Source organism: Tripterygium wilfordii, chromosome 21 (genome assembly GCF_013401445.1).
Source record: "Tripterygium wilfordii isolate XIE 37 chromosome 21, ASM1340144v1, whole genome shotgun sequence".
In the NCBI taxonomy this organism is placed as follows: Eukaryota; Viridiplantae; Streptophyta; class Magnoliopsida; order Celastrales; family Celastraceae; genus Tripterygium; species Tripterygium wilfordii.
In genome coordinates this window covers 196,522-223,744 of record NC_052252.1, presented here as the reverse complement: position 1 = coordinate 223,744, position 27,223 = coordinate 196,522, and the positions used below count along the sequence as shown (strand labels likewise).

Genomic DNA, 27,223 nt, shown 5'->3' with positions numbered 1-27,223 from the left:
GTTTTGGTGAATCACGTAGAAATTAATAGAGATTAGATAAAAATGAATGGCAGAAATGAATTCATGTTGATTTTTTCATAAATTCGTATAGTCCGACTCCAAATGTTTGGGAGAAAAAAAACAAAAAAAAACTTGAATGATGATGATGAACACTTAGAGTGTGTTTGGATTGAGGGATTTGGAGGGAAGGGAAGAGAAGGGAAAATGAAAGAAGAGAAGGGAAGAGAAGGGAAGAGAAAATACATTTCCCTCTCTCATGTTTGGATAGATAAAAAAAAAGAAAGAAAAGAAAAGTAGTTTAATTTACTAGTTTATCCTTATTTTTAATGTTTAAGTGTTATGTTCAAGGGTAAAATAGGTTTTAAACTTCTAAGTAACTTAATTAATAATTTCTTCCCTCCAAATGACTCCATTTTGGGAGGAAATAATTTTGATAAAAATTTAATGAAATCTTCCTCCCAAATCCCCTCAAATCCCTCCCCTCAATTTTTTATAAACTATCCAAACAAAGGAATTTGAAGGAAACTCTCTTTCTTTTCCCTTCCCTTCCCTCCAAATTCCTCAATCCAAACACACTCTAAAAGTTGGTTTGATGTTGTTTCTTCCACTCAAAGCCAATAATAAGTTTTTTTTTATTACTATTAATTATGGTTTTATTTTTCTTAATCCTTTACATCAAAGACCATCCGACGGTCTGAGCAGATTTGCATATTATATATATTATTTTTTTAAAAAATAAAAATAAAGAAAACCCTAATTGTCACATATTCCTTTCTTCCATGTGCAATTCACTACTTGTTGGGATTCCACATTCACTCACTCCCATTTATAAACAAACCAAAATAGATCTCTACCAACTCTGTTTCCACAGAATTTCCCTAACCCAGATCCCTAAAATTCACTACTCTCATTAATTAATTATAATCTTTACGGGTAATTTTTTTATTTTATTTTTAATCTAGTTATTATTCTCTATAAACCCAGTTGACTTTTTATTATTTGTAAACTTAGTAATTGATGGGGTTTTAATCCCAAATAAAATGGACTTGTTATTGGATTTCCATTCTCATTAGAGTCATTACAAACACTTGAGAAATAAAGAGCAGATTTTTTAAAAAGTATATGAAAAAATGAGCTTCTTGAACCACTACACGTGTTATTGATTCAATGACTGGATTTGCCAAATTCTGTCCACATAAACTGATGGACCACATAGTGTTGATCATCATACACAGTTAAAATAGATATCCAGTAGTTGTTGGGTCTGTATTGCTTCATCATAAATCAATCACTGTTTTAGAGATATATAATGATTTCATCAACTTTGGACAATCAAGATAATAAAAGTTAACTGTTTTGACAGTTCGAAAATGCTAAGCATTTCAGTGTTTTTTCATCTCAACTATCCCAAATGTTGAGATGGACACACATGATCCATACGAATCGGGTGCATCCATCTCAACATTTGGTATAGTTGAGACATTGAGATTCATAACAAGTTATTATTGTGAAAGAGTTTTGAGTTTTTTTTTGAACGGTTATTTCTGATAAAAGCTGCTCCAAAAGTTAAATACAGTAATAAAGCATGAAAGAAAGATTGATTTTAAATTGTTACCAAAGAAAAAACAACACACTCACATAAATAAAAACCAAAAGACCCATCTGCATCACCATCTCTACTCTCTAAAGAATTAACAAGTTATGTACCAATAAATAATAGTAATAAAAAAGAAGGTGCTCTTGGATCCAGATCTTCCTGCTTTTCTTCTATAAACAAAACATGGGGTTCCACCCTCTACAATCCCAAAACAGATCATTTGTTCTTTCTCCTCTTCTTCTTCTTCTCCTTCTTCTTCTCTCTTATTGTTTACACCAATGCCTGCAATTCTAAGTAATCTCTTACTTTCTCCCAATAAATTCTTCTCCTCCTTCACCTTAGTAGTACTTTTCTTAATAAACTCTATTGTTTTCTTTCATTCTTGTTACTCTATTGATGTACAAGGCCAAGTTCTTCTGTCATGGAAGAACAGCCTAAGCAGCTCAACAACAGGTGTGTTAACTACTTGGAGTCATTTAGACTCCACTCCATGCAATTGGGTTGGGATTCATTGCAATCCAAAAGGAGAGGTTGTGGAGATAAGTTTGAAGTCAGTGGATTTGCAGGGTCCATTGCCTTCAAATTTTCAGTCTCTGAAGTCCTTGAAGACTCTTCTTCTGTCATCAACCAATCTCACAGGAACAATCCCAACAGAGTTTGTGGATTATCATGAGCTGAGCTTGATTGATTTGAGTGACAATTCTCTATCAGGTGAAATACCAGAAGAGATTTGCAGACTTGTTAAACTTGAAAGCTTGTCTCTCAATACAAATTTCTTTGAAGGTGGGATTCCTTCTTGTATTGGAAACCTCACAAATCTTGAGAATTTCACACTCTATGACAATCAATTGAATGGGGAGATTCCAAAGAGCATTGGAGCATTGAAAAGTCTGCAAATTTTTAGAGCAGGTGGAAACAAGAACCTGAAAGGAGAGGTTCCATGGGAGATTGGAAACTGCACAAACTTGGTCACTTTAGGCCTCGCAGAAACCAGCATTTCCGGGGGACTTCCTTCATCAATTGGGTTTCTGAAGAGGATAGAAATTATTGCTATTTATACTTCATTACTTTCAGGTTCAATCCCAGAAGAGATTGGAAACTGCAGTGAGTTGCAGAAATTGTACTTGTATCAGAATTCGATATCTGGCCAAATCCCACGAAGAATTGGCGAGCTCAGAAAGCTTGAGAGTCTTCTTTTATGGCAGAACAGCCTAGTGGGTACCATCCCAGATGAGCTTGGAAGCTGCAGCGAGCTCACAGTCATTGATTTATCAGAAAATCTTCTTACAGGAAGCATTCCAAGAAGTTTTGGGAACTTATTGAAGCTTGAAGAGCTTCAGCTCAGCGTGAACCAGTTATCCGGTGCCATTCCCGTCGAAATCTCAAATTGTACTTCCTTGATTCATCTTGAAGTGGACAACAATGTCATTTCTGGTGAGATTCCTCCTCTTATTGGCAACTTGAAAAGCTTGACACTATTCTTTGCCTGGCAGAATAAGCTAACAGGCAACATTCCTGTAAGTATTGCTGATTGCCAGAATCTTCAGGCTCTTGATCTATCCTACAATAACCTTTTCGGTTCAATACCGAAACAGGTTTTCGGATTGAGAAACCTCACCAAACTGCTGCTACTTTCCAATGATTTATCTGGTTTTATACCATCTGATATAGGAAACTGCACAAACCTGTATAGGTTGAGATTGAATGGCAATAGACTGGCTGGTACTCTTCCATCAGAGATTGGAGACCTTAAGAGCTTAAATTTTGTTGACATCAGTAACAATCGTCTCGTCGGAGGAATTCCTCCGTCTATATTCGGATGCCAGAGCCTCGAGTTTCTTGATCTCCATTCGAATGGCCTCGCGGGTTCTCTACCTGAAACTCTGCCTAAGAGCCTGCAGTTTGTGGACATTTCAGATAACAGGCTTACAGGTTCACTGACTGAAAGTGTTGGGTCGTTAACCGAACTAACGAAGCTCAATCTGGCAAAGAATCAACTCTCTGGAAGAATCCCAGCGGAGATATTGGCTTGCAGCAAGCTACAATTGTTGAACTTGGGAGATAATGGCTTCTCAGGAGAGATTCCAAAGGAACTCTGTCAACTTCCCGCACTAGAAATCTCTCTCAATCTTAGCTTCAACCAACTTTTTGGTGACATTCCGTCTGAATTCTCCGGTCTTAGCAAGCTAGGATTAATTGATCTTTCCCACAACAAGCTCAGTGGGAATTTAGATGCAATTGCAAATCTTCAAAACCTTGTTTCTCTCAATGTCTCCTTCAATGAGTTTTCTGGTGAATTGCCTAACACCCCATTTTTTCGCAAACTCCCTCTTAGTGACCTTGCTTCAAACAAAGGTCTCTATATCTCTGGTGGGGTCGCATCACCTGGTGATAGTCGTGGACCGGAAGCGCATACTAGATCAGCAATGAAGATGATCATGTCAATCCTTCTTAGTGCTAGTGCAGTACTAGTACTTCTTACTATCTATGTATTACTCCGAATTCGAATGGCAAACAAAGGGCTCATGGAAGACGATACTTGGGAGATGACTTTGTATCAGAAGCTCGAGTTCTCCATCGATGACATTGTCAAGAATCTAACATCAGCTAATGTGATAGGCACCGGTAGCTCAGGAGTTGTATACAGGGTTACAATTCCAAATGGGGAAACATTAGCAGTGAAGAAGATGTGGTCAACAGAGGAATCAGGGGCTTTCACTACTGAAATCCAGACTCTGGGTTCGATTAGACACCGGAACATTGTGAGGCTTTTGGGTTGGGGATCAAACCGAAACCTGAAGCTACTGTTCTATGATTACCTCCCAAATGGAAGCTTAAGCTCACTCCTCCATGGAGCTGTTAAGAGAACAGCAGATTGGGAGGCAAGATATGATGTTGTGTTGTGTGTAGCACATGCCTTGGCATACTTGCACCATGACTGTGTGCCTGCTATTTTACATGGTGATGTGAAAGCCATGAATGTCTTGTTAGGTCCAAGAAATGAGGCTTACCTGGCTGACTTTGGACTTGCTAGAGTTGTCAGTAGAAATAGTGTTGATGGTTTATCCAAACCAAGTCAAAGGCCTCAACTTGCTGGTTCATATGGGTATATGGCACCAGGTAACAGTTCTATCAGTTTTAATCTACATTTTTCACTTATGATTGATGAATTTTGTTTCAAATTCACTAATTGCTCCTGGAATCTATGTTGTGTTCAGAGCATGGATCAATGCAGAGAATCACAGAGAAAAGTGATGTCTACAGTTTTGGTGTGGTTCTTTTAGAGGTTTTGACAGGGAGGCACCCATTAGACCCAACCTTGCCAGGGGGTGCACCATTGGTTCAGTGGGCTAAGGACCACTTAGCAAGCAAGAAAAACCCAGTTGACATTCTTGATGCAAGACTCAGAGGGAGGGCAGACCCTACAATGCATGAAATGCTCCAAACTTTAGCAGTTTCATTCCTCTGCATCAGCTCAAGAGCCGATGATCGTCCGATGATGAAAGACGTGGTCGCAATGCTCAAAGAAATTCGACATGTTGAGGGTGTAAGATCAGATCCTGACATCTCAAAGGGGAACTTGTCAGTAGTTCGATCCCCTCCGACAAAGATTGTAGTCTCGCAAGGATCTTCTAACTGCTCATTTGCCTTCTCGGATGAGTCTATCGAATCATCTGATAAAACAGTACAATGAGAAAGCCAAAGTGCTTCACAATTGTGCATAAACGGATGGAGACTAAATCATCAGAGCCAGGTAACACACAGGGAGGGAATTTTGGAGTTGATTTTTGTTCTCCTTCAAATTTTTAATCTGTATTGCGTATCTGGGTGTTGGTAGTTTTAATTTTTTAATCTGTAATTTTTATGGAATGTAGTGTATTATCAGATGTAACAAAAATAAGATAGATTTCTGGGTTTTCAAGGAAAGTGCCAAAACTAGTAGGGAATTACCTAGGAATTGGAGATGTCAATGGTTCATCTGTCATCTGTGTAGGTGAGAGAATTGATGAATGTAGGACATGTAGAAACTGGAACAATGATTGGGTGTTTTGGTCTCATGTTGTTTAGAATTTATTGCAAGAAAAAAATGAGATTCCTCTTTATCTCTCTCTCTCTCTCTGCAGAAAAAACCAGTCTTTCCAGCAAGTGATCACATGACCCCATGTTCCTAATCCTTGCCTCACATGTACATGTGCTGTCTGAGAGAGACTTTCCAGCTATTAATAAAAAGGCTCTTTCAAGCATGCCAACCTTGGCTTACAAGTCTCTCTGCACATTCTAAATTAATTACACTTCTCATACGCGAGCAGGACCATTATACACTGAATTTAAATACAAAAACAATACATGTAATGTTGCTTCAGGACAAAGGTGTCTAGATCAATATAAAGACTCTAAACAGGAAAGAAGACATTTTTATAAAGGAACAACCTCACCAACAGGCTGATGCAACACGGAGTTTACCACAGTTAAGGGTTGCCCTTTTGGCTCCAGCAATGTACGACAACGGTAGCCGAAACCCTATCCATATCTGAATCAAACATTAGAAGTGTGTGGACAACTGTGCAAATCAAAAGTCACCTTTTCCATTTCTTGAATATCATCATGTAGAGGAGATAGATTCTTACAGCGCGCTATGGAGGATACTGAGATTCTAACTTCTTCAATCTGCTACTAATAACCACCCAGCTGAAACCACGGTACTGATGCCACGGAATAATCCTTGATTTACGTCTCTTTACGCACATCCTGGCCCCGGAGCCACTGCTTTGAGGCCTGAACAAAAAGATGATCCATTGAGTGCTTTGACAGGCCAGGATTTGATTCTTGTTCTTCATTGGATTCACCATCCTTGAAAACCAATTTCACAGCCTTCTCTGCGTTAACTTCACTGACTCCCTTCTTGAACAATGCCTGGACCGACACTTATATACTGGTCTTTAATGGTCAATGTTTTCCTTAAAAGCACGAAATTAAAGGAAAGTAGAACAGCAAATTAAGAACATAATCCCTTCTTTTAAGAGATGTTCATTTGTAATCCTATAACAAAACTTTTAACATAAAAAATCAAACCATTGAAGAAGAACAGCTTAGTTGCTTGATCTGTCTTGGTCCCCAGCTTAGAGAAGAAAATCTAGATGAGCAAATGTTTCTGCATACAGGCTGTCATTGAGCAACCCTCTACAAAGACCAGCAAATGATTAAGACTTGATATGACATCCACAAATTACATAATATGCGCTTCAATTAATGTGGAATTGCAAGAATTTCAAAATTGAGGCACCACAAACCACAGTGGATTTACATGCAAGTGAGGATTTAATAGCAAAACCAGTAATATACTTATCACTATTCTGGAACCACCCAGAAATCCTTCCAGTTCTTTAATGATTCCTGCAAGGTGAGTGAAGAGTATGCAAGTTGGAGGAAGAATATCCTTGCACCTAGCAACCCCTCATGGGAAGATATCATCATTTCTATGCACATTTTGTTTACTCAATTTATGGACAAGAATGTAAGGTGCGGCCTCAATAAGTAGGGGTTTTTTCCAGCTTGGTTTTTTTCTGGGGAGCTTCTTCCTCAGCTAAACTGCTGTAAATGCTCTGTTGCAAAAAGTAAGCAATTGTCTTTAACATTGGAATGTTCATATATAATATACAGTTTGATATAATGGAATTCTATGTATGTCCTGACCTTGTTGCAAGTAATCCAACTACTAAATTCTCAGCATCTTTCATAGTTTTACCATCTTGTAAAATCTTCTGTTTTGCCTTAATTCCCTTGATAACTTTCTATATCCTCATCAACTTCCTCAGACTCAACCATGAGTTTGAAGTCCACAGTGTCAAAAATCCTGATCTATTTCTTTTCCTGTCCGTCCAGCCACTACCATTTTGAACATATTGCTCAACTTTTACACACAAAAAAAGGCATTGTTAGAACATAAAAGAAACACAAATGAAAAACATATAATAGTTTCAACTCTAATGTGAGTGGTAAGGCAAGAAAGAAGATAATTGCCTCTGTATGGGGTAATCATAATATCACGTTAAAGTCATTGAAATTCGTCAATTTTCTTGTCATACAATCTACTTAATGCACAGAAAAGAAAAGGTAGAAAAAAAAGAAGAAAAAAAGAGTACAATCAAAGCCCACAAAGAAATGGCTTTCACTCTTTTCTTGTATCATGTGAAGTCTAACTGGGAAACCATAAAAGCCCACCTTTCTTAGCATCATCGACTAACACGAAGTTGTTGTTTGTCATTGGCTTTCGATTCTCAGACTTGCCATCCCTCAGAATTATACTTCCTCTCCCTACACATTCCAACTTTTACCAACGTTCATCATTTTTCTCGAAAACCCTTCAAAGATGGAGAATTCTCCGCTTCTTTCTGCTTTAATTACTCCCTGCCTTTCATACACAACATTGAATTGTTTATCTTCACCCTTAAATTCACAACTTTGCTGTTAGAACTGCGAGTCTAGGTTAAATCATGATAGTAAAGTGCTTTACGACCTTTTAGTGTAACAGTATGATAGTATTCTGTTTGGTTGGTGAGAAAATCCAGGAAAGTAAAGTAGTTACAGGCTTATGACCTTAATAAACTAATTCGCATACTCTCAGCTAGAATAGGAAAAGAAAGGAAGGGAAAAGGGTCATTGAAGACCAAGCGACAAAAGCGTTCAAGACACATCCGAGTAGATATTTTGTTAATTAGTTTTGACGGTGGTAAATTTCCTAGTCTTGTGCTTCGGTTGCTGCTATGTCTCAGTTGGTAGGTCAGTCGGGTGGGGGTGCAGTGGGTTTTGCTGTTAGCTGTTGAGTCAGGTTTTAATTTGTTTCATAGTGTGGGTTGATGTAAGTAAGGCCGACCTTTGGTTTCTTCATCAATTCCATATTAGAAGAAAACAAGGAAACACACAATGTCATCGACACCTTCAAATAAATACGTACCATATTATTAGTCATTTACTTATCACACATGCCTAGCCTAGCTTAGCTCACCGTATCCATATGCTCTACTTTTTCATTTTACATCAAAAAAGTTTTTAAGTCACACAAGTATGAAATATGGTCTTCTTAATTAATTTGTTCTCCTTACGAAAACATTGCAAGAAAAAAAAAAAGAAGAAAATTGCAGCTGGTATTCACTCATTTGCTAGCTGGATAAGGAGAATGGAACCATATCTTTTCATCCAGGTAAGGACAATTAAATGTTTTATCTACACAACTTTCCAATTTCAAATTTTTGTCCAAGCATAGCCAAACCTCATTCAATTGTGAACGTCTATCTGAGTCTTCGTTGCAACGAATTGTAGCTTTTCTTTGCAGTTTACTGTTTATAGCAACTGAAATATTTCGTACAACATATTCATCGCCAGGAACAATTCTAGCTATTTCAAATAATACAAAATATTCTAATAATTAATAATCAAAATTGGAATAAATATAAATAGATGTTGAAAATTAATTTATTGAGAGAAATAAATAGTTGAAAATAATTCTTTGACGAAACTCTTCAATAAGATTGTAAAAGACTTATAGTAATACTATCCCACAAGCGCATATATATAATTACCCTTGGTTGAGTATATCAAGAATATTGTCAAACTTTCTTGCTAGATGCAACATTACCAAGAAATAAAAGATAGGACGGTTAGGAAAATCAAAACACATTCCATGTCTCTCAAATTGACTCCGCCAAAAGTCTTCACGCCAACCATAGGTATTGGGATGCCCAACATCTGGCCAATATGTCATCATATTATTGATTATTGTAGCGAATACGTCATGCTATTTAACCGATATCAACCAAAATAAAGATGAAAAAAAGAAGAAGTTGTCAGCTACAACTAAGAATACATACAGAGATTTCACTGAGAATTGATGCAATTCAGATAAGAATATTATGCATGTACGTACCGTAATGTTAGATGGGTTCTCTGGTTCCATGTCTGTGCATCCATTGACTTTACTATATACTAGCTGACCGCCCGCGCTTTGCAGCGGGATAATATCATTGTGAAGGCAGGTAACGATCGGTGATATGACAAAAGTTTGTCTGCATCCAAAAATCACAGCCAGTTCAATTTCCATCCAAAATTCACCTCCACAACTTTTCAATACAGTTCCCTCAATAAGGATACTAATCAAAATTTCCATGGAATAAATTACTAATATTCATCTATAGAAGTTGGCTAAGAAAATACTTAAATCGGGAAGCTGATGTTCTGGTCTGCTTCTGCTGTTTGTTTCTATGGTGACTGACACAAAAGGTAGCAGCAGCAACATGAAATGAACAGATAGCTCCAATCCCATTTAAGCTCCACTTCCATATGTTCAATCCACCACTACTGTTCTCCCAATTGACATGCTCTCTCTATCCCCATCAATTTCGCTCTTCATGTTCATCATTCCCTATATCATTCTCAACTTCTTTCCTTGGAGAAGTAACGATCTCCATGGTTTCACTTCTGTCCCCAACATTGAATGTACCAGCATCACTTTGAGGCAGGACCCCCCCAGGACTGAGCTTAGGGGAGTGAGTTTTCATGTCGACAAATTTATTCCAATCCCACACCCCATACGGAAAGTCAAAAACTGAAAAATTAAAAGGAAAAACACCAAAACAGTCACAATGACAACAAACAAACAAAAAAACCACTCATCGCAAGCTTCCAATCCGTGATCAAAAGCTACAATGAAAAAAGAGAAAAAAAAACAAATAGATATTAAAATTCAGCATTTGACAGGGGAACTAAAAAGTGCAAACGAAGATGAATACAAACCTAGATAGAAGAATCAAAATGGTACACCACCAACATGAAAATCGATATTTATTTACCCAGACAGAAATAGCATCCAAATTTCATTTCACTGACACAATCCCACCCACTTGGAAGGATCCAAAACTCAAAACCAAGTTTGTACACCTCAGACAGAGACGTCGTATTCTCCTCCATATCGAACAGGCGAATCTCTATCTCATTCTCCCAAGGCAGAGTTACCAATGCCTGGAACCACCTTGCCACATACATCTTGGGTTTACAATTTCCAATGCTAGGTAATGAAATGAAATGCTCCACCTCAACAAATGAAATGCAACTTTTGAAAATCTAATCCAATTCAATCCTTGAAAGTCCAAAACTAAAACTAAGCACAGAAATCATAAATCGAATTCCCAAGTAAAGTCTTTAAATGACATACCAGACCATGTCTAAACAGATCGAAAAGCTCACTCCACACAACATTATCTGCCAAAGAAAGTAGAGGAATAAAAATGGGCATTTCAAATCGAAGGGAAACAAATTTAGCCAAGAAATGGGAATAAAAAACAGCACCATAACTATTTCATACCTCGTCAGTGTGTAATTAGTAAAGCCTAAAGGTCAGGCTTGGTGTATATCAAGACCATGCATCTCCCCATCGGTATCACTCAGTTAGATAGAATACCTCTTCTACAATTGATTGTAACTGTCAAGACCTATATTCGTTGTCAAATAGACATCAGTCCACAGACTCACACCCAGGCATCATAATTAATAGCAAAACAGAATGCATAAGACATAGTATAACCAATAAATTCACAGCTATGTCAATCGGAATTTTAAGTTGTAGGTCAATTACAATAGTAAAGGAAGATATTGTACTACTTCGAAAGGTACAACCATATTCACTCACTAATAAACAAAATAACATAAAGAAAAAAGAAAAAAAGATACCTTTTCTCTGTACATATTCTTGAGACTGCCGTCTCCTCATCCATGGACTGATCAAACTTCAGATCCAAAGCCTACATACTACCTTTATTGTTCTCATTGTCATCGTCAGTTTCCATTGTTGCAGCCATCTGAAACTAAATTCCTATTGAATTTCTCAGTTTTCACGAACTGTATCTCGATATCCCCTTGTCTAGATATAAACCCAGCAAAATTAAAGACGACTCTAAATCTAGAACAAAATTTTCAAATCAAATAGAAAGAAAGTCAGATCTATCTAATCATGCAAAGTGATTTAAGACAATTCTCAAAATTCAATCTACAAACCAATAAGCAACACTTACTCAGACCAATCTTGGGTTTTCGCATTAGAATCAAACCTACTCTGCAATGATAGCAACAACAAAATTATAGAATTGGATGGTAACTAAAAAGAAATAACCAAGAAATTGATGTAAGAAAGATGCTGATCATAACCAAAAATTCTTCATGCCAAGTAAAGCACCTGTTGAAGCACTGTAAACCTCTCTGTCTTTCACTGTGGCCTTCCAGTAGCTAGCTCCAGTGGCTCTGTTTTTTAAACCCAGTTGGGTGCTTCCTGTCTCTGAAGCTAAAGAAGCACCACTTTTTTCCCATCTTTGCCCCATCTGTCCAATTAATTAATTTATCAACGCATCCCATCCAGATCAACTCCCATAAGTCGATCGAAATATAATAATTAGAATCACCAGCATTAAAATTTTCAAGTAGAAATCATTTGCTCAACTATCCAGTAAAATGATGATGATAATGACAACCACCATATGACTATAGAGAAAAGTTAAGAATATGACTCCCAATTTTCACCAAGAACTCTCTTTCAATGACAGGTCATGTCTTGTGCTCCTTAAAACTTTAGGTCCAGTTCATGAGGAAAGAACATAAAAGCCTTTCAGATATTAAAGACCCAACTACACCATTCTATTTATACTAAGGGTAAAAGATATTATGGTCTAACAGTGTACTTAGAGAATGTAAAATAATCCCTCCTTCGATCTGACTTAATAAATACTCCATTGGAAATAATAGTTCCCAATCCCTATGCACGATAATGGCAATGACATAGTCCCACATACCACAGTCACTTCTTGTCAAACAATAGTCGTCCATCTAAAGCATATGGAACCCAACACCATCAAAAATAACCAAACGCAAAAAATCTGACTACGACCGCGGCCCGTCTTAGAATGACACTAACAATACATACATAAACACAAACAAAAATAACCTGGACAATAATTAACAAAACCAGGGGGAGACTCCACATAAAAAGCAGACGAAAGAGGTCAACCAATAGTCCAGGTAAATCAGATAAGACAGGAAAAATTATTAAAGCAACACCAATGAGAAGAAAATAGCAAAACCCTGTAAGAATAGCTGCATGAGAACACAGATGAAGCCCCAATAAACTAACCTGCCAGGTATCCCAAAGAACTGCAGATGCCAAGCTTTAAAAGACCGTCAACAAAGGTAACACCTACATATAAGGAGACCCAGAGATTTGGTTATCATAGCCAAGCAACTTGAGCTTTAGGAAGTGTTCGATGAGTTCTTCGTTTGTTGGCAAAAATATGGACCATCGCACTCATATGTATTATGCTTATCATCTTCCACTCTCTTCTTGTTTATAGTCATAAAAAATCAAGTTTCAAGGAAAAACCAAAGTTAGATGGACTGAAATATAACTAAAATGGTCATTTAAGTATAAATGACAAACAGAAACTGGTCATCGATGACTTATAACTAAAAAGGTTAGTATGATTAACAATTTTAAAAGAAAAAACAAAAAGCTAACACTATAAGCAATTAGGACTAATCTTTCTAAAAGCACTAAAAATTACACATCATATTTGCTAAAAGCCATTAAATTTGACAATTGTGAGATCATATCCATATATATTTCACAACTAACTAAACTTATGCCAAGTAAATTTAAAGAGGCTTAGAATATTTACCAGTTCATCTTCCTAGATAGTCTGGACATGAATTATCTTGAACAATACTGTTGTCTCTTTTGATAGTAGAATGCATACTTTTGTATCGTTGTCGGGAGGAATGTATTGATGAATTACCTTGTCTAGGAGGATGGCCAATTGAAAGAAATAAACAAGATTCCAACAAATCCATTGCTTTTAGATAAAACAAATAAAGATGCAATGCTCGCCATGGCCACAAGAACCTGAAGAGGAGAATTCAAAGAAGAACATGAGTTTTTGAGAGTGCAAGTCATCATGATTCCTTTCGGTGAGATTATGGTTTCTAAACCCACCATGGAATATGCAGAATGTGCATAGTTAGAAGCTCCAAAATTCACTTCATCAAAGAAAAAATCCATTGAATTGATTGGTTGTGTAGCTGCGACAAATTGTAGGATAGACATAGAAGAAATCAAGTTTAGTTAATGAAAGCAGTAAAAGGAATTTATGCTTTTGGAGATTTGCAGACAAAATACCGGGATGGCTATGCCTATAAGATGCAAAACATAAACACGGTAAAAAAACCTGGATGAGAAAACAAAGATAAGAAAGATAAAGTAATTATCTAAAATGATGAAAGAATGTAAGTATGAAGATAAACAACAAAGAAACTGGTACAAAAAGAAAAACACAATTAAAACATGGATATTAAATAACATACAAAAGATATGAGATGCAACTTACATAAACACCATCACCAATAACCAAATGCACGAAATCTATTCATGGAAACGGTCCGTCTAAGAAAACACCCCATTAAAACGGACATAAACACAGTAAGAAAACCTGGATGAGAAAATAAAGATAAGAAAGATAAAGTAATTATCAAAAATGATGAAAGAATGTAAGTATGAAGATAAACAACAAAGAAGCTGGTAAAAAAAGAAAAACACAATTAAAACATGGATATTAAATAACATACAAAAGATATGAGATGCAACTTACATAAACACCATCACCAATAACCAAAGGCACGAAATCTATCTACGGAAACGGCCCGTCTAAGAAAACACCCCATTAAAACGGACATAAACACGGTAAAAACACCTGGATGAGAAAACAAAGATAAGAAATATAAAGTAATTATCAAAAATGATGAAAGAATGTAAGTATGAAGATAAACTACAAACTTGGTTTTGAGTTTTGGATCCTTGTAAGTGGGTAGGATTCATTTGGGGTGTTTTGTTACAATGATAGAATGCTATGGCTTAAGCATGGAGAGACTGTTTTCAGCCAAGAGTGATATCAATTAAAACATATATATACTTTATAATTTCCTTTCCACAATTGTGTTTAGAGTTCGGTATATTGAAATTCTGCTTTTTGGGAACCTAAGCTGCTAGAACATACTTTGTGCATCTTGCAAATGTGATGCTTTGTATTTTTTCTTCTTTTGTCCAGTGTCTTCTGTTTTCTCTCGCCTAAAACACCAAAACATAAGCCAAACAATAAACCAACAATCAAAAATAAATACACGGAGCGATTGAATACCAGAACAACAAAAGCAAATTATAAATACATGGCCATAGAAAAATTAACAAAGAAGCAAAAACACCTATTAACAACAGAACAGAAGACAACAAAGAAGACCAAAAAAACAAAAGACAAACCCCATGACACTCCTCCCAATCAGAAACACCAAACAACAGAAGATAAACACCACATCTTGCAAAAAAAAGGCCTAGACAAAGTAAAAAGAGTAAGCAATAAAAGACAAATAGAATCTGACAAACAAAATCGCAGCGGAACAACAAAAGGGTTAAGAGTTCAACGCGACGATCGACGAAATACAGGAGGCAAAAATAAACAGGAAGATCTAAGACTCACCAAGCATAGGAAGAGCAAAGCGCAACAGGAACAACAAATGGATGCAAGGAACACATCCAAGTATAGACGCCATCGCCAGGAGAAAGCAACGTCCCAGCGAGTACCTTTAGACTTGTCGACGTAGAAGAGAGACTCGCTGGGAAGATCAGTGAGGGAGCCACCGGAGAGCGCGTGTTTGGCGGATTTTTTGAAGAAGTCTTCGATTTCGGCAACGCTTATGTTTGGCTCTCCAAGCTTTCTTCCCCTTCCTTGATCTCTTCGCTTTCTTTCCCATCTCTATTGGCTCGCAACTTCAGGCTTGGCCAAGAGCCGCCTCAGCAACGGCCGCATAACTCACATGAAGATTGAACAGATGTTATACCAATGATGATGAGAAACACATATTGCCTGACGATTTCAGAGAGAGAGTCGCGTAGGGTGAAAGCTTCGGGAGAAAAACCAAAAACAGGGGAAAACCAAGAATAGACGCAAACAAAAAAAAATGCAACGCACATGGGACCCATGAAACAGTAGAGAGACACAAACGCGCGAGTATCATAAAAGAAAACAACTCGCCACGAGGTGGCTCGAAAACCACGCACTTTTATATATAGATAAGGAGGTACAAACCAGACTTTTGTATGCCCTGCCCTGGTCGTTCGACCTTATACGCTAGCGAGAGATGGTGTATCTTAAATTCATTTATAACCGGCCTTTCAAATACTCTTCGACCAATATTGCAATATGATTGAGGCCATTGCCAACAAAGTATGAGGAAATGGTAGGGACCTGTTGGTCTTTCTATATCAGATCTAGTATCAAATGCAAAAAATATTACTATGATTGCGAAAATAAAAACGATATCACTACCCCTTAGCGATTCTTTAGCCATTTCTAAGCAAACTAAAGAAAGAAATTTAGGCCCAAACTTGTACAGTGATATGCAAATATTGTGGGTTCTTATAGCAATACACCCAAGAATTGCCGCAATATATATAATGAGCCTGTGTCATTTAACTTTTTTCTCAAAACGACTAGAGAATAGTGGCAAAATTGAAGATGTTAAACAAGAAGAAAGTCAACCCACCAACAACAATATTTTTCTAACTCTTTGTTGGATTCTTGTTTATATATATCTATATATATTCTTGATTGTCTTCATCCTTCTTAATTATGGTGTCTTCAAACGCAGCACTACTCCTGGTAAGCAATAACCTAACACATCAGCAGTTCTCATGATCATCCTTTAACGAGCTGATCATTTTAAGCCGGGTTGTGTTTTTTACTTATACCTGTGTTTGACTTGGTCTATATATGTTTGACCAAGAGATGTATTGTGTTAGTTTCTAGCTACTTGTGGAATATTGCCATGTACTTGTTTTTTTTAATTATATATATATATTTATCTTGTGTTTGCATGTGGTGTTGTCAGGTAATTAAGCAATTGTAGAAGCTGATATCTAGGTTGTCTTATGTCTGGTGGAGTTGAACTTATCGATAGTAATGAAGTTGTTCTCTTAATTTGTCTTTGTCTGAAATAAAAACTTGAGTTTGCTGTGTGTGTGTGAGAGAGACTTGATATCAGGTTTTGCATCTGTGTATTAGTATACAAGTTGTCGATTATATTGGCTTGTATTTTGTTGTTGTGGTTGATTGCAGTTTGCCTAGCTAGTGTTGGTCTGGAGGACACAAAGCAAGAAGGTTGTTGTTCTACATATATGTTTTCTTAAGGATCTGTGGCGATTCGATTCGATTGATGGCTTGGTGACATCGATCCTCCATCTTGTCTTAATTTAGGCTCTTGGAAGTTGCGTGGTTTTTGTCTGGTCTGCTGCCCTTTGTGAGCTGGTGAGTGTTATGGTTTGGTTGTTGTTTTGGTGTTAGATGATTTCTGGTTGTAGGTTTTGTCTGTAGGTGATCTCTTCCTTTTTAATAAAACTAATCTACTTAATTATCAAACCAAAAAATAAATCAAAATGGTTGATCGAAGAATATCCAAATTAAAGGATAGGATATATACTAATAAAATGCTCAGAATCTACTCGATACATAAGAAAACAAATCGATCGAGTCTCAAGAAAAAAACAATGCATTCATAGAATAGAATGTAACATTTAAAATAATTCTTATTCTTAAATAACCAAAAAAAAAAAAAACAAACAAACTTGGAAGGCTTGATATTGCTCAAGTTATACTTACAACCAATTTAGCTTAGAAAATGTGGACATATATATATAAATGTTGATATTAATTTCCACGAAAATACATGTAAACAAGTGCACGCACGCTTGATCGAAAACATATATTACTTAGGTAATAAAACAACTTCAAAGTGAGACAAGTATGAGGGTATGGTCTTTAATTATTTGTTCTCCTTAACCCTAAGAAAACATTAATTACAGGAAAAGAAAAGCGTTATAGTAATTATAGGAAAAGAAAAGTGATGGTATTCACTCATTTAATTTGCCGGATAAGCAGAATGGAACCAAATGCTTTGCTGCTTGTCAGGACAATTAAATGTTTGATATGGACACGATATCATTTTCAACTCTTTATTGAAACATAGCCAAACCTCATTTAATTGTTTACGTCCATCCGAGTCTTCATTGCAACGAATTGTAGTCACTTTTCGTAAATTACCGTTTATAGCGACTATAATGTCTCGAAGAACATGTTCATTTCCGGGAACGATTTGAGCTATTATTTCACAAGATACAAAATATTAATTCGATCTAAAAATTAGTAATGAAAATTCACTAATTAAACGGATGTTGAAAATAGTTCTTTGAAGAAACTCTTCCATAAGGTTGCAAAAGAATTTTTAAAATTCTTTTACAATTATAATAATATTGTAATAAAAATAATTTCTATAGAAAGCTATATTAATCAAACATATATAAATAATTACCTTGGTTGAATATATCAAGGATGTAGTCATACTTTCTCGCAAGATGCAATGTTACCAAGAAATAAAAGAGAGGATGGTTAGGAATATCAAAACACATTCCATGTCTCTCAAATTGAGTCCGCCAAAAATCTTCACTCCTCCCAGAGAAACTTCGATGTGCAACATCTGGCATATACGTCTGCATATCATCGGATATTGTAGCAAATAGATCACTCTATTTATACCAATATCAGCCAAAACAAAGATTAGAAAAAGAAGTTGTTGTCAGCTACAACTAAGAATGAAGAGATTGCATAAAGAATTGATACAATTAATTCATATAAGAATATTATACATGTACATACCGTAATATTATATGGGTCTTCTGGTTCCGCAGTTGTACATCCATTTTCTTCACTATAAGGAGGAACAAACCAGAATTGCGTATACGGTGGTTGTACGACCTTATACGCTGGCGCGAGACTATGTATAGTAAATTTATTTCTAACCGGCCTTTCACATACTCTATCGCCAGTATTGCAATATGATTGAGGCCATTGCCAACAAAGTATAAGGAAATGGTAGGGGCCTGTTGGTATCCTAAAAGCTCTAGTATCAAATGCTAAAAGTATTAGTAATATGATTGCGAAAATAAAGACATTACCACTACCCATTGGCGATTGTTTTGGTAAGAAAATTTTAATTTAGGGCCAAACTTGTACATCAATATGAATATATTTTGTGGGTTCTTATAGCACTAGATCCAATAATTAAAATTAATTTTATGTGGTTTTCACCGACAACATTGAGCCTACATCACCTAACTTTTTTCAAAACGACTAGAGAATTCTTCATCAAAAAAAAAAAAAAAAAAAAAAAAACGACTAGAGAATAATGTCAAAATAGAGGATGTTAAAAGAAAAAAACACCAAAGTCCTTGAAAAACCCACCCAACATGGTTCAACCTTTTTGTTGTATTCTTGTTTATATATTCATAACGGCCGATTCATTGATGTTTATATATTCCTAACTGCCGTTTCATTGTAATTGTTGTCTTCATCCTTTCTTTCTTATGCTTTGTTGTCTTGTTTTGTTTTGTTTTTTTTCCGACAACCTTGTACATTAAGAAGCATATATTGTGGTTGTGGGTTCTTATAGCAGTGGAATCAATAATTAATTTTATGTGGGTTTTACCTGCTGAAAAGCCATCAGCGACAATCATATGTTTTATAGCTTTTTGTTGCATTCTAGTGTCAAAATTGAAGATGTTAAAAAACGCCCAAAATCCTTGAAAACCCCATCAACAACAACAATATGTTTTCTAACTTTTTTTCTTGTATTTCTTGTTTATATCTTGATAACAGCCCAATTCATTGTAATTATTGTCTTCATCCTTGTTGCTTTTTTTATTTCCACTATCTCCTTGTTTCAAAGATCTATCAAAGCAAAATTGCTCTCCTGTCCTGGCTACAATGTATTCACCTCATCAAAATCGATTCTCGGTTCACCACTTCAGCTTAAGAATGAATAGTGACCATACCTTCAAGAGACTTAATTCGGTTTACTTTGCATTTCACTTGCAACAGAAACAGAAATTCGTGGGTAGTTCTAACTCAAAAAACAAATGCTATCAGTATGAACATATTTTAAAGATATACATTTTTCCCACAAATAAATGAATGTTTTTAAAACCCAATAAAAATTTTCTGTCAGCCACCAAAAAGAAATCCAGCTGCCTGCTCTTCATTGCCATCAAATAACTTGAGAGCTTGTATCACTGCTTCTCTTCCAAATCCTAGCTCAACAAGCTTTGCTACTTTGGCTTCAAAAGCAGGTCCCTGCATCCAAATGATTTGTCTTCTTAACGACAACTACATCCTCAAATCAAATCATCTTCTACAGTAAGGCTTCAACCCATTTTAATTCGTAATGAGCCTATATTCTCTCCTCTTCTTTTTAAATTTGTTTAGGGAAGGAGGACAGCACCTCCACAATTTATCGAGTCCCCCACAACTAGTTGATAGTCCATATTTCATTAGCTAAAGTTTCTTAAATAACCGGTGATAACTTCAGAGTCAGAGCAACACAAGGTGAAGGCTAAAATAATCAGTGGAAGCATATTTACCTGTGTCGCATTACCACGTGTGCCTCCTGCAAAAAGAGTAAGGTTACACAAAGATGATCAGTTGCATGCGAGGGTGGTTTCACTAATAAAAAAGCTCCATGCCAATGTGTATAAGAAGAAACAAAAAAACTTTAAAGAAGAAACAAAAGATTCAAACCCATCAAATATTCAACAATGAATCTTCAACACAAATCCAGATCAATAGAGAGCAATGCCAAACTGACTTGTAAACTAGTGTTTACTTTTAGTACATGTAGATTAAAGCGCTCCTTAATGCATATGATCAGATATCAAAACTAACCAGAACCTTGTCCGCTGGTCGGCATGTTACTGTTCTTATCAGTTGCTCCTGAAGTTGCCTGAGAAATCACATGTTCAACATAGAAATTAAAAAAGGGTAAAACGCAAATAATTTCCTTGCACTACCCCATAATCTAAAGGAAAGAAATGCATATAGAATTTAAAGTCGAGTAAAATAATCCTTCTGTCTGTCAACTGGCAGTTGAAACAGTATTATCCATCATATTTCACTTGGCATTTGTTTCACTAGTTCTTACTCTGCGTTTAACATTACCCTTTCTTCTTGTTGATTACAATTTTCCATCTCAGAGAAGTAGTTCAATCATATAGGGATGTATAGGAGAACAAACACCACCCTAAGCCATACCTGAGCAATCTACTTTGTCAAGACCCATAATAGCACAGAACACAATTTTTAGCCCTCAAATAATTTATTCACCATTTGGTGGAATGGCTCTGTAATCACTAATCAGTCACGTGTAAGACTGGCTATTCATGAAGCTCTAATACGTCAATATTTCAATCACTTGCATGATTAAAAGCAACCGATTTTAAGCACGACATATTTACATCGTATGCACCTAAGATGAAATAACTTATTCACAGCTTTTGTTCTTATGCATAGGTTACCAACTAGAAGAAATCGTAGTTTAAAAGGCAATACCTGATAGCCATCACAATACATGAAAATTCATCGTTTAGAGGATGGTACAAAATCACAACAATAACAACTAATCTTGCCCAAGTCAAAAGGAATAGAACATAAAGGAAAGCTCTGCCAAAATAAAAGGACGCACTTAACAATAGACTTACCACAGCTCCTGAGCTTGACGCTTGTTTATGTCTATCTTCATCTAAGAAACGAGATGGAATGTCTTTTTCTGAAAACAACATGTATTTTAGACTCCATTTTGATTTAAAAAGCCACAGTAAGAGAAAACTGAAATTTGGCAATCTCAAAAGAATGGGGGTAAAACTATTCAGGCATAAAATAAAATATCATCAGTCATCAATAAGCATAGAGTGACTGAAACCACAGCTATGAAATCCCCGTGATTAGAGAGATATACCATGCAAAAATGGTACTGAAACCTCTCCTCCGCCAACTCTCAAAACATTCTCTTTCAAATCAATAATGCACTGCAGCAAGTGAAAATGTTCGTAAAAAAAAACGAAAAATGGACAAGCAACCAGCTAGAATCACTGAAAGAAAAGTCCATTATCTAATCAACCCAGGGAGAAGGATACCTGGTGCTTGCGGAGCATATCTAGACCAAAGAGGAATTCCATATTGGGAGAATCCAATACCAAGAAGGAGCAGGGGTAGAATATACTGCCAATCTAAAGTGAGTGAGTAGAGAGACAGAGTCAATAAAGAAAATTTAAAAGAAAAAAACACGTGATGTTACAAAATATATTATGGCAAATAGAATTTCTTGTTTTCCCATTGAACAATAGAAGTACACTTAATATGACAGAAATTAACACTGACAATGAAATTCTGGGTAAATACACAGATAATCCAAGAAACTATTCAGGAAAACATCAAAGGACAAAACAAATGCATGTGGGAAAGAAAGACACGGTTGCGCAGTTGCACCCTTTCAACATTAATCACATAGTAGTGAAAATTTCCCTTTATGGGCTGCTAAGCATAGTTACCTTGATTGGAGCGACATGTATTCGCCCCAGTATCTCAGATTGACCAACCCCGTGAGCAATACCTTTATAACGTCGATCCAGAAGCCTCAGCAAGCTAGAAGAGATGATGTCAGTGATAAAACAACAGTAAGCCTTTGAAGTTAAACCTCCTTTAAGTCCTTTCTGAAATGCAAAAACAAAAATCCTACAACCCTACAAAGAATACTCTCCATCACTATAAAAGATAGGAAAGGACATCTTCAATCAGTGAAATTGCCCTCTCCAAAATAATGATCACAAACAAGCAGAGGAATGCAAAACAATCTATAACAAAATAATACTAATTGCAAAATTTAAAGCCCAAAGTTAAAATGCACAACCATCTGTTATTTGGTATAATTTTAACAATCATTCCTTTGGTTTACTTTTAACCATCGCCCTGAACAAACCTTAATCATCTCTTCTTAAAAAGTTGTTCATATATATTTGAATGTATGACACCTGATGGAAATTTTCTAAAAAATTGCACATCACATATCTATATAATATCACGAAAAAATGCTTATTACTGAAGCTCGGTTGCTTCCAATCTAACAAGTATGGATATTATTCAATACAGATGCAACAACATGGATGATGGAACTTGGTGTACTCAAGAAAATGCTCTAATATTCAAAGTGTCGTACAATCCCATATTCAGAGTGTGGATATCATTAATACATAGACATAGGGAATATAGAATTTGTATGTCCTATCATACACGCTCTAATTTTCTGAAGTATAATCATACATAGGCGAATATGTGGCCCAATGCTAGAGTTGCAAGGGTGCAACCTAGAGGTCACATGTGTAACACATGGAAACATGCGAGGGTAAGGTCTGCGAACATTTTGCTTGTCCTCGATCCTGTCCACCATGGGAGCCTTGTGCACCGGTGTGTTTTACCTTACCAATCATATTAAACCAAAAGATATCTAAACCAATTGTTTAGATATATAACATTACCGACACCAAAACAATGAACACACAATGGAACATACCCACATCTTTCAGCACAGCTTTTTGATATGATTGTTGATTGAGCCCCACTATCAACAAATGCCTGAAATGAAGATGAAAAATGCCTTGAGTTTTTGCCTCACCCAATAGCAATAAAAATGCGCAATCAAGCAAGAGAATGCATATAAGAATGGAAAATAGTGAACGGCTCCATTAATATAATAGTTAAAAGTACAACCAACAAAAAAATCAGATTTCGATCATAGCAAAAGCAGCAAGATGACAAAAGATGTTACCACTGGCTTATATGGAGCTTATGGCCAGCGTTTTGTCTTTTTTTTCCTTTTTTTTTCAAAAATTAAGTGGGGCCCACGTGATGACTGCAATGGTCAAAGGTCTGTTTGGTAGATGAGTTTTTCTTCACTTAAGTAGATTTATATTTTCATTAAACATAGATTTATATTATGTAATTATATCTTATGTTCAATAAATAATAAATCAAGCATGTAAATACCCATTAATTTCACACTTCAATTTAGTTTTCTTTCACACATGCAAGTCATGTCCTTGTGAAAAACATAATAAAAATCTTTCATTAGTATATTATTTTGTACTTAGACTTAATAAATTATATTTAGAGTACAATTTTCTTAAAAATCATGAATTTATTAATACGTATATGGAAAATAGTGAAGTCAATTAATTCAATTAACCAAACACTACACAACTCATTCCACAGCTTATAAGCTACAAACAACTTTCAGTTCACCAAACACCTGACAGCTTATTTCATAGCTTTAAGCTCAGCTTTTTTTTTTCACAACTTAACAGCTAGCGTGAAAATCAATACAACCGCTCTACCAAACGGTGCCGATCATCAGCACTATTGTGTTTCATTATTACCTTTAAGGGGACGCCATTCACCTCCATGTCAACATACAACATGACCTGGTGAAGCCATAAACTGACGAGTTAAACAAGGTATTATACTTAATAATTTCACAACCATGAGTGCAGGGGGTTTGTGAGCACACATACCACCCTAGCAAAACCTTCAGGGTTATGTTCCAATGCAGCCTCCCAATTCTCATCAATTCCTTTCTGAAAAAAAAGCAACAGAGCAATCAGAAAATTTTAATCAGAAGAAAAAACATATCTCCGTAAATGAATCCCACAAAAAAAAAGAATAATGCAAGTACGAAGGGATTGACGAATAAAAGAAGTTGAAAAACAGAAAGCACTACATGCCTTTTTTTATTTTGTCAGAAGAGAGAGGGAGGGAGAATGATTACTCAAAAACACTGACCTGACGAATGGCCTCTTCAATTTTCTTTTGAGCTTCAACGTCAAAAGGATCTGCATAGAGTAGTGCCTACAAAACAGTGGGGAAAAAAGTTAGGGTGCCTCAGCTTTTCCCTTAAACAGTAAACACTAAACAGTTAGTAATTATGGTGCCATCATTATTTGCTCAAGATCTATAGTAAAATAAAATGGAAAGAATTGTAGCCATGGAAGCACACTGTCATCCCACATTGAAGATTGGTGATTCTCATCTGAATCCACAAAATATAAATACATTCCTTTATGTATATGTAAAAGAAATGGATAAAGTTGTTCCAAAGCAAACTAGGAACACAGGTTTAAGCAACAAAAACAGCTTCTTTGCAATGCAGGAATATAGCTGAGCTCATCTGCCCTTTTCTGGAACCCACTATCACTATAGAAGGCTTTTACACCAAATGTTGTTTCACTTATTAATACAAGTAAATTTCTAAAAAATGAATATTAAGCCAAACTTATTTATTTAGAGTGATACCTATGCAATTAATATCCTATTACTTTGGCAAAACCAGTTAAGTCCACAAAGCCACGAGGTCAAAAAATCCAACTACTTACAAGCTCATCCTCCTGCCGACGCCTTAATTCAGATCTTTGGCGATGGCGCAGTCGTAATAGGTCCTGCAGCTTATTGACATCATTGCCGAGAATTGCTTGTGCTAATTCAGGATCATTCTGTATATTCAATAGAAATTAGAGCATTAAAAACCCACAAATTTTGAACAGAAACAAAAGGACAAAAAAGAGTATGGCAATGAATAAGTCTCCATCAATTTCGAAGATTACGGTTTAAGGTCTCAGAAATAACAGCCGGCCAATTAGGATTACTTCAGAAAAAGAACAAAGTTCACAAATTTCCACAACCATAGTAAAGACAAGTTTCAGGTTAAGAAACACTGGCAAGAAAACAAAATGTTCGGAAAGGGGACAAAAAAAACATAAATTTTACGAAAACGGTATATAAACATAAGAGTATTTAGGTATGAACAAATGAAAAACTTAGTCATCTGGTCAGCCATATTATCTCAAACATAAAAAGCGAGAAGCAAGTAGTAGCTAAATATTCTTGATATGTTCAATGAAAGGCTTTTAAGGAAATGACGATCAATCCTACCTGATACAGCTGTCCCATCATGTTAGAATCACGTTGTAACTGTTGCTGAAAAGCACCAGGGTTTACAGCAGACCCATCAGAATTGAAGCCCAAATCGTTGGTAGATACACTGAAATAAATTCCACTCTATCAGGTAAAAGGTAAACAACTCCCGTGCACAACGCTCCTGCAATAGGCGAGGTCGGGGACAGGCGGAATGTACGTAGACCTTACCCCACATAATATGTGAAGAGGCTTCAATGAATTGAACTTGAGACATCTATGTTGCACAACTACAACAAAATTCATGCAAATATGCAAACACTATCCTAATGCTTGGGTGCAATTGGTGGGTATATATACCAAGGCACATGCTGGAGATAAGTATAATATAAGATTGCGGGAGAGAATAATGGAGGAAAACAATCAAAAGCTGCATATGAGCATGCAAAATGTACATGGAAGCCTTAACAGGAGAATCACGAGGTTCTCGCTTCTCCCAGAACACAAGAAAAGAAAGAAGAGAAGACACTGTCACATAACCTTAATCCTTCTATACATTGTTCAGTAAACAAATTTGAAAACCAAAACTGATGCCCAAATCACACTAAAACAAGGAGATTGGTCAAGCTAAATACTAGATAGACCGATGTGATTCTCCAGACTTAAAGTAAAGCTACCATATTAGCAATGTGCAATTGTGCATACCTGGATGCAGCATCAGAGACCATCATTATCAAATCCTCATCCTTAACACCCACTGCACTCAGTTTCTCATCATTCCTAATCTCCCTTCCATTGTATAACAGCTGCTGCCGCTGAAGGGGCACTTGTGTCTGCTTAAACACATTACAAGTGAACATACAATCAAACTCAGCTAAATATAATGTATGTACATAGAAGGAACCGCTCCACCAAAAGAATGGGTTAAAACAAGAGAAAATTAGCAATGGTAACTTGAAATTGCAGTTGAAATTAATTCTGTTTGAAACTGAAATAAATGAAGGGGCAAAAGAATTAAAAGCAAAACCCGAGATTCTCATAAGAAATCTGGTTCAAAATAAAAAAAAATTAATAGTCATAAGTTGAACTGCAATTCAGTTACTCTTTTAATGATTTTCATTATCATTATAAACTAAACATCTTTAAAAAAAACCAACAAACCGCTAATCCCCATATAGTAGCTGGGTTAAAAATAATAAATTTACAACTAACACCAAACTGAGCTTCATTATACATATAAGCTCTTACTGCTTAATACAATACAAAGAGAAAGAAAGATCGCTCACCTCTACCTCGAGCAGAGCTTTGACGTTCTCAACCTATGAATGTTAATCAATCAATTAATCAAGCATTATAAAAACATAGAAATATGTACATGATATGAGATTGTGGGAGGGAAAGAGGGGTTTGTGAAGGGGATTACGGATTCATGGGAGTCGACATCCAAGGAGACGATCTGCTCGTCGGCGGTCATCACAGTGATCCTCATCTTCACTCTCGCTCTCTGTAGCAGGTAGCTCTAGCTCTGCTGGTTTTCTTCCACAGCAAGAGAACTCCTTTTGACGATTTTATTTAACCTTCGCTTTGGGGAAGACGTCAATATCAACGTATCTTCTTCCGTTCACAGTTTTTTTTGGCCTTTTAATCTACTTTTAAGCCTAAGGCCAGCCGTCAGGAAGAAGGCCCAAATTCATAAGTG

General features: G+C 36.1%; 6 protein-coding genes across 6 annotated transcripts; 1 reads left to right on the top strand and 5 right to left on the bottom strand.

The window, feature by feature from the left end:
• Positions 1-1,637: 1,637 nt before the first annotated feature.
• LOC119988418 (LRR receptor-like serine/threonine-protein kinase) lies at positions 1,638-5,700 on the top strand. Its single transcript, XM_038833448.1, has 2 exons — positions 1,638-4,717; positions 4,816-5,700. Exons 1-2 carry the CDS (start codon positions 1,876-1,878, stop codon positions 5,289-5,291), a joined length of 3,318 nt encoding a protein of 1,105 aa, XP_038689376.1. The 5' UTR covers positions 1,638-1,875; the 3' UTR covers positions 5,292-5,700.
• A 3,439-nt stretch (positions 5,701-9,139) lies between these two features.
• Positions 9,140-9,796, bottom strand: LOC119988403. Its single transcript, XM_038833423.1, has 2 exons — positions 9,522-9,796; positions 9,140-9,392 (listed from the first exon to the last, which is right to left on the bottom strand). The coding sequence occupies exons 1-2, from the start codon at positions 9,759-9,761 to the stop codon at positions 9,174-9,176; spliced, it is 459 nt and encodes a 152-aa protein (XP_038689351.1). The 5' UTR covers positions 9,762-9,796; the 3' UTR covers positions 9,140-9,173.
• Positions 9,666-11,680, bottom strand: LOC119988405. The gene is made up of 3 exons (XM_038833425.1): positions 11,321-11,680; positions 10,806-10,852; positions 9,666-10,684 (listed from the first exon to the last, which is right to left on the bottom strand). The coding sequence occupies exons 1-3, from the start codon at positions 11,358-11,360 to the stop codon at positions 10,436-10,438; spliced, it is 336 nt and encodes a 111-aa protein (XP_038689353.1). The 5' UTR covers positions 11,361-11,680; the 3' UTR covers positions 9,666-10,435.
• A 1,313-nt stretch (positions 11,681-12,993) lies between these two features.
• Positions 12,994-15,545, bottom strand: LOC119988404. Its single transcript, XM_038833424.1, has 5 exons — positions 15,160-15,545; positions 14,683-14,753; positions 13,809-13,857; positions 13,626-13,711; positions 12,994-13,535 (listed from the first exon to the last, which is right to left on the bottom strand). The coding sequence occupies exons 1-5, from the start codon at positions 15,230-15,232 to the stop codon at positions 13,434-13,436; spliced, it is 381 nt and encodes a 126-aa protein (XP_038689352.1). The 5' UTR covers positions 15,233-15,545; the 3' UTR covers positions 12,994-13,433.
• Positions 15,546-17,596: 2,051 nt separating this feature from the next.
• On the bottom strand, positions 17,597-18,886 carry LOC119989262 (ribonuclease 1-like). Its single transcript, XM_038834680.1, has 3 exons — positions 18,391-18,886; positions 18,047-18,260; positions 17,597-17,835 (listed from the first exon to the last, which is right to left on the bottom strand). Exons 1-3 carry the CDS (start codon positions 18,697-18,699, stop codon positions 17,597-17,599), a joined length of 762 nt encoding a protein of 253 aa, XP_038690608.1. The 5' UTR covers positions 18,700-18,886.
• A 676-nt stretch (positions 18,887-19,562) lies between these two features.
• On the bottom strand, positions 19,563-27,147 carry LOC119989788 (protein DNA-DAMAGE INDUCIBLE 1-like). The gene is made up of 16 exons (XM_038835486.1): positions 26,948-27,147; positions 26,811-26,843; positions 26,230-26,357; positions 25,543-25,651; positions 24,987-25,103; positions 24,397-24,462; positions 24,129-24,191; positions 23,994-24,038; positions 23,132-23,193; positions 22,113-22,206; positions 21,699-21,791; positions 21,521-21,590; positions 21,264-21,331; positions 20,452-20,509; positions 20,151-20,176; positions 19,563-19,863 (listed from the first exon to the last, which is right to left on the bottom strand). Exons 1-16 carry the CDS (start codon positions 27,011-27,013, stop codon positions 19,735-19,737), a joined length of 1,227 nt encoding a protein of 408 aa, XP_038691414.1. The 5' UTR covers positions 27,014-27,147; the 3' UTR covers positions 19,563-19,734.
• Positions 27,148-27,223: the final 76 nt, after the last annotated feature.

Bases quoted from the DNA above. Each gene is read 5' to 3' on its own strand.
- LOC119989788 (XM_038835486.1), bottom strand. From the start codon at position 27,013: ATGAGGATCACTGTGATGACCGCCGACGAGCAGATCGTCTCCTTGGAT. The intron at 21,591-21,698 runs GTATCCTTCTCC...CACTTGCTGCAG, and splicing joins ATATGCTCCGCAAGCACCAG to TGCATTATTGATTTGAAAGA. The intron at 19,864-20,150 runs GTAAATATGCTT...ATTTGGATGCAG, and splicing joins CACGTGGTAATGCGACACAG to GGACCTGCTTTTGAAGCCAA.
- LOC119988405 (XM_038833425.1), bottom strand. From the start codon at position 11,360: ATGAGGAGACGGCAGTCTCAAGAATATGTACAGAGAAAAG. The intron at 10,853-11,320 runs GTATCTTTTTTT...TTTCTTTGGCAG, and splicing joins AGAATATGTACAGAGAAAAG to ATAATGTTGTGTGGAGTGAG. The intron at 10,685-10,805 runs GTATGTCATTTA...TCATTTGTTGAG, and splicing joins ATCTGTTTAGACATGGTCTG to GTGGAGCATTTCATTTCATT.
- LOC119988418 (XM_038833448.1), top strand. From the start codon at position 1,876: ATGCCTGCAATTCTAAGTAATCTCTTACTTTCTCCCAATAAATTCTTC. The intron at 4,718-4,815 runs GTAACAGTTCTA...TGTTGTGTTCAG, and splicing joins ATATGGGTATATGGCACCAG to AGCATGGATCAATGCAGAGA.
- LOC119989262 (XM_038834680.1), bottom strand. From the start codon at position 18,699: ATGGGTAGTGGTAATGTCTTTATTTTCGCAATCATATTACTAATACTT. The intron at 18,261-18,390 runs GTATGTACATGT...TGGTATAAATAG, and splicing joins AAGACCCATATAATATTACG to AGTGATCTATTTGCTACAAT. The intron at 17,836-18,046 runs GTAATTATTTAT...GTGAAATAATAG, and splicing joins CCTTGATATATTCAACCAAG to CTCAAATCGTTCCCGGAAAT.
- LOC119988403 (XM_038833423.1), bottom strand. From the start codon at position 9,761: ATGGAAATTTTGATTAGTATCCTTATTGAGGGAACTGTATTGAAAAGT. The intron at 9,393-9,521 runs GTACGTACATGC...TCGGTTAAATAG, and splicing joins AGAACCCATCTAACATTACG to CATGACGTATTCGCTACAAT.
- LOC119988404 (XM_038833424.1), bottom strand. From the start codon at position 15,232: ATGGCGTCTATACTTGGATGTGTTCCTTGCATCCATTTGTTGTTCCTG. The intron at 13,858-14,682 runs GTATGTTCTAGC...TTTCTCATCCAG, and splicing joins ACATTTGCAAGATGCACAAA to GTTTTTTTACCGTGTTTATG. The intron at 13,536-13,625 runs GTGGGTTTAGAA...TCTCCTCTTCAG, and splicing joins CACATTCTGCATATTCCATG to GTTCTTGTGGCCATGGCGAG.